At 40.7% G+C, this 6,249-nt stretch overlaps 1 protein-coding gene across 1 annotated transcript; it reads left to right on the top strand.

Moving 5' to 3' along the window:
- The first annotated feature begins 274 nt into the window (after window positions 1-274).
- LOC127530972 (E3 ubiquitin/ISG15 ligase TRIM25-like) lies at window positions 275-4,015 on the top strand. The gene is made up of 2 exons (XM_051938978.1): window positions 275-306; window positions 2,272-4,015. Exons 1-2 carry the CDS (start codon window positions 275-277, stop codon window positions 4,001-4,003), a joined length of 1,764 nt encoding a protein of 587 aa, XP_051794938.1. The 3' UTR covers window positions 4,004-4,015.
- Window positions 4,016-6,249: the final 2,234 nt, after the last annotated feature.

Here is a 6,249-nt window from a genome sequence, read left to right on the forward strand (position 1 = left end):
TGTTTTCAGAACCACAGGTTATAAATACCAAATAATAATAATAACTTGAATAAACGACCCCCTCCATCCTTCTGTGGCTGCTCTTTACCGTTAGCTAGCTACACAAGTGAAAATTAGCAAGGCCCAGACTCACTGGAAACCGTGGCTCGTCTCTCAAACAAACACTTTATGTGAACTTAGACACTATTCGCGTTTAATCCATTGTGTACAGTTCTATTACCATGTGGTCTAACCCAGTCTAACTGCTGTCTTCCTTCCACGTTTTGTCGTCCACATGAGTGAGGTGGGCTATGAGCAGCTCCTCAGGTCGCCTCCTATCTGGAGTAGAACTGTTACGGCTTCATGGTGCATTCACAAGCACCACCGCAACACCTGTATCTTCTGCCTGATGGCAGCAGTTCAAACAGATAGTGGCCCAGGTTAGTTGAGTCCTTGAAGATACTCCTTTCTTTCTTGAGGCAGCGGGAACAGTGAAGTTCTTCCAAAATGACTTTCACTCTTTCCAACCGGCCACAACCCTTCATATAGATATTTTTGAATTAGATTGTTCAGAATTGGGGTGGTAGCCGGGGTGGCAAGGAATCTTCTAGGGGTGGCAGTTACCTCACGATGCCAAACCGGTTGATCCATCCCTGTGTGTAAAGGAGAAAAGTTCCTAAAATTTATAGTAAATTTGTCTATCTGCTCACTGGGAAACTTGAGAAGAACCAATCCCTTGAAGCTTTTAGTACTTAAGTGTGCTTTAAGAGAAATGACTGCATGACAAAGGACTGGAAGTGTAAAAAAAACAGGGAAAACTGAGCCAAGGGAGACTCCTGGTGGTGAAAGAATGACAAACCCAACAAACATAAGTCCGAGTAGCAGAAAGAAATAGTTTCAAATGAGTCCTTTGATTTCCTCCCTCCCTGACAGGTTGGAGTTTAAAGAAAGATTATAAAAGGAGGCTGCAGCCACTTATCATGTGGATGTTCTCTACTGATGATGTACTACAGGCTCTATACAGTAAAATAAACTGCTATACTTTAAGTATATCAGACTGCAAAACATGGATTGTGATGTTCTAAACTCTGGAGGGTATAAATGAAGACATAAAGCAGCATAAGCTGAGGCTGTACTCTGTGAGCAGGATGTACTTTTAGGTTGAATTCATCCAATCTGGTGTCACAAACTCTTTCAATAGTGGCTACAGAAACACCAAGCTGATACAGAATCTGCTCTTCCTGGGTTGAAATGAAACCTGAGAACTCCTCCCTAGGTTAAATTCATCCAATCTGGTACCAAAACTCTGTGCTGCCTGAGTGACTACCACCTGCTTGTACTCACCCCTGTGATCATGATAAAGAATTCTCACTGAGAAAAATCAACTGGTCTCTCAGGATCCTGGCCAACTTTTACTGATGCACCATCAAGAGCATCCTGAACTGCATCACAGTCTGGCTGATCATGCCATTTATACACTGAATAGATTCTTTATCTCATGTCCAGGCCATTGTTCATACTCTTTATAATGCTCGTTCTGTTCATCCTGGATATTTCCTCCATAAACTCTCCCCTCCAGCAGTATTGGAACAGTGAGGCCACTTCCTTTATTTCTGCTGGAGACTGAAAACATTCGGGTTTGACATCAAACCGTGAATATGAGACGAGAGATCAACATTTCAGCTTTCATTTCCAGGTATTTACATCTGGATCTCATACACAACTTAGAAGGTAGCATTATTTGTAACGGAACACCACATTTTTAGGGGAGCAAAAGTATTGGAACAGAAAAAACTTAAAATAGATTAAAGTGAATAAGACTGAATATTTAGTTGCAGTAACTTCATCAAACGTGTGACCTACTGACATCTCCAAACTTTTGCATTCTTCTTCTTTGATTCTTTTCCAGGCTTTTGTTTGGTGGGGGTTACTCCCTTCAGTCTGCCGATGCTGTGAAGCTAACCTGGTCTAGAGCAGATTCTGTTCAGAGTTTTGGACTTAAATCAGAAACTAAGCGTTTCCTGATGGGAAGATGTTTAAAACCACCTTCATTATATCCGTCAACTTTGACTGAAGAAGCAGAACCTTAAAGCTCCACTCAAGTTTGCTGCTGATCACATGGACAAAGAAAAGACCTTCTGGATGAAAGTTCTGTGGTCAGATGGAAGAAAAACTGAAGCTGAGGCCTTTAATCCCATGAAATCCAAACCTCCCATCAAGCATGGTGGTGGGGGTATCATGCTCTGGGGCTTTCTAGAAGTGCTTCTGGACTGGTTTCTGACTGAAACTCAGCTGTTCAATCTGTTTGGATTTACTGAAGGATCCGGTGACTATTCCCTGTGAACACAGCTACTGTATGAACTGTATTAAAGACTGCTGGGATGGAGAGGATCAGAAGGAAACCTACAGCTGTCCTCAGTGCAGACAGACATTTAGATCGAGACCTGACCTGAAGAAAAGCACCATTTTAGCAGATTTAGTGGAGGAAATGAAGAAGACCAGACTTGAATCTGCTCCAGCTGATCTCTGCTATGTCGGACCTGGAGATGTGTCCTGTGATTTCTGCACTGGGAGGAAACTGAAAGCTGTCAAGTCCTGTCTGCAGTGTCTGGTCTCTTACTGTGACCAACACCTCCAGCCTCACTATCAATCTCCTGCATTTAAGAATCACAAGCTGGTGGACCCGTCCAAGAAGCTTCAGGAGAACATCTGCTCTGCTCACAATGAGGCGATGAAGATTTTCTGCCGCACTGATCAGCAGTGTATCTGTTATCTGTGCTCCTTGGATGAACATAAAGGCCACGACATAGTTTCAGCTGCAGCAGAACGGAACGACAAGCTACAAGTTGTTGGGCTGAATCAAGAGAAGATCCAGCAGAGAATCCAGGACAGAGAGAAAGATGTGAGGATGCTTCAGCAGGAGGTGGAGGCCATCAATCAGTCTGCTGACAAAGCTGTAGCCAACAGTGAGGAGACCTTCAAAGATCTCATCCGTCTGATTGAGAAAAGAAACTGTGATGTGAAGCAGCAGATCAGATCCAAGCAGACAGATGAGGTGAGAAAAGTCAGAGATCTTGAGGAGAAGTTGAAGCAGGAGCTTGTTGAGTTGAGAAGGAGAAGCTCTGAGCTGGAGCAGCTCTCACAAACAGAAGACCACGTCCAGTTTCTAGATGATTATCCTCTAATGTTAGACCTCAGTGAATCCACAAACCCAGCCAACATCAGCAGTGTTCACCATCTGCAATACTTTGATGACGTTACAGTGGCTGTGTCAAAGACCAGAGATAAACTACAGGATATTCTGAAAGAAGACTGGACCAAGACCTCACCAAGACCAGAGGATGATTCAGGAATCAAGACCCTATCACCCACAGAACCAAAGACCAGAGTAAAACTACAGGATATTCTGAAAGAAGACTGGACCAAGACCTTACCAAGGCCAGAGGAAGTTTCAGGATTGAAGACCCTGTCACCAGCAGAACTAAAGACCAGAGCTGAGTTTCTCCAGTATTCGCGTCACCTTACACTGGATTCAAACACAGCACACCGACGGTTATTATTGTCTGATGAGAACAGGAAAGCAACGGTAGACTGGATTCTGATTCTGCCAATTGGTCATCCACACAGTTTCAGGGACCAGCAGCAGGTCCTGAGCAGAGAGAGTCTGACTGGATGTTGTTACTGGGAGGTTGAACAAGGAACAGCTATTGCTTCAGTAGCAGTCTCATATAAGGATATCAGCAGAACAGGACCAGAAAGTGTATTTGGGTACAACGACAGATCTTGGGCTTTAAAAGAATCTCACATTTTCATTCACAACAGCATCATCACTCCCATCTCAGGTCCTCGGTCCTCCAGAATTGGAGTCTATCTGGATCACAGTGCAGGTATTCTGTCCTTCTACAGAGTCTCTGACACCATGACTTTGATCCACAGAGTCCAGACCACATTCACTCAGCCTCTCTATGCTGGACTTAGAGTTACTGGTGTTGATTCCTTTGTTGAACTTTGTGAGCTCAAGTAGACAGATGTTAAAAAGGAGCCAAAGAGTTAAAAATCTGTTCATGTAAATTGATCTTTGTTTCTGTGCTGTGGTGTTTCTGCTCCAAAACTCTTAAATATCTGTTATTGAGTGTTGACTGGAGTGAATCTTTGATTTTCTGCACACATAAAAACCATTTTAGTCAAAGCAGATGTTGTCCTCAAAGTGTGCAGCTGCATCAAGTAGAATGAAATTACAAGGATGGAGAATCAAACGTGCTCCATCATTTCATTTATGACTCTGAAAATACTCACAGTAAGAAGCTAAAATGTTGCTGGGCTTCATTAAATGTGCTAAAGTTATTGTACATGACTTGTGGGGAAATGAGCTTCTAATACTGTTGTGTTTGAAAATCCTGATTGTCAATGGAAATGTTTGATCAGTACAAAGAAATGCAAATTAACGTATTTGATGATTTTAACTTTGTTTTCTTGAATGCTTAAGAATGTAGACCTGTATTATTATTATGACTCTACCAATAATCAATAAGGACAACATTGATTATCTTCTGATACAGTGGAGACAAACTAACTGAACAGACTGGTGGTGGATGAAATGAATGATAAATATGTCAACATTTATTGATTTGATTGATGAACCAAGTTGATTTTTCCTGAAACATGTAATGTCTCATGAGTTTATCCTAGAAAATCAGTGTTTAGAAAGGGAAATTTTCTGTGTGATTTCTGTATTGTGATGGTTTATGTATTGTGAACAAAAAAAATATTAAAAATGGTTTTGGGAAAAGGACATTTTTGTGTTTAAGTGGCATATAAACAGAAAAAAAGAGGGCATTTTCCTCCAATTTTACAGTAAATCTATAATTTCAACTAAAAATGAACATTGGCTGTTATCTAAATGTGGATTTGTTGTGGAAAAATCGACATTTTCTCTTATTTAATGGTAAATCTAAAATGTAAAAACTGCAAAAATGTTAAAAACAACTAACTTTTCTGTTAGTTAATGATGTACTGATAGAGATAAGAAGTCTTGCTGAAAAAGAAAACATTTTTGAAATTAATTTACATATCTTCTTCTTTTGTGTAAAATCTCTGAAGTAAAGTAAAAGAGAAATGCACATTTTCAAATCTCTAAGTTATTTAAAGTTTGCACATTCATTGCATTCAATCTGAGTGTCACAAAGAAACATCATCAGAGACACAACAAAGATACAAATTTGTTAACAACAAATTCTACACAATTTGTTTTCTAAATATACGTACAACTGTTAAGCCACTGATATTTGTTAGAGCGTAGAGGTGTGTAAAGGAGAAGAATTTTTTGTTAAACCATTGATTCAAATCTACGAGTGGTAAGGACAGAACAAGTGAGAAATTACACAGGTCAGAACCAGAAATCAACACCGTACCAGAAACAAGGAAAAGCACAGCAGGAAAATCTAATAAATAACGGTGGAACTTCATACATTTTCTTTCATTTCTGGCTCTCTGGGACACTTGAATTGAACCAATCCTTCAAGCTTTTCGTACCAAGTGTGCTTAAAGAGAAAATGACTGCATGACAAATGTTAGGAAATTCTGAGATGTCGAAAGAAGAATCAGGAGGCAAACTCAGAGACACTCTGGAGACTCACATGGCTTATGTTGAGAATAAGGTTTAATGACATCAGGAGAAGTGATTCAGTGATGTGAGCACCGGCAGAATCAAATCTGAGGAGTCTCTCTGGCTTTGGGTGTATATGTAGTTGTGAGGCATGACATGTTTAGGTTACAACCCAAATATGGAGACACCCTTGTCTGTTCAGGAGCACCATCTGGACAATAACATAACTTTATTTCCTTACAAACAGTTGCCTTTCACTCTTATGTTGTCTCTAGCAAGCGTCTGTCTGTCTCAGGGTCATATTAGGGACAGAGAGAGCAAAAACATGATTACAGCCTCAATTTAGGAGAAACATGGGTCAAGGGTGATGTCCTGAGGCGTAATCTGGGGTGACTTGGTACCTACACTTGATTTAGGGTGACTGTAATCGGCAGACACACCGGCATTTAGGGTGTCATAAACCAGAACCACCTCAGTCAGAAGAAAGTGAATAATTTTGCCTTCACAAACAGGGGTGGATCCAGATTAATTTTAGTTGGGGGACACAGAGGTACAACAGATTTTTTTTTTTTTTTTTTTGGGGGGGGGGGGGGGCGGGCACCGAAAAGTTGTAAGAAAAAATGAAAGCTGCTACTGACCTCTATCTTTACAAAGTATTTTTCAGG

This window comes from Acanthochromis polyacanthus, chromosome 18 (assembly GCF_021347895.1).
Source record: "Acanthochromis polyacanthus isolate Apoly-LR-REF ecotype Palm Island chromosome 18, KAUST_Apoly_ChrSc, whole genome shotgun sequence".
Taxonomy (NCBI): domain Eukaryota; kingdom Metazoa; phylum Chordata; class Actinopteri; family Pomacentridae; genus Acanthochromis; species Acanthochromis polyacanthus.

Excerpts from the sequence above, each read along its gene's own strand:
- LOC127530972 (XM_051938978.1), top strand. The coding sequence starts at position 275 with ATGAGTGAGGTGGGCTATGAGCAGCTCCTCAG. Across the intron at positions 307-2,271 it reads GGCTATGAGCAGCTCCTCAG|CTGTTCAATCTGTTTGGATT; the intron begins GTCGCCTCCTAT and ends ACTGAAACTCAG.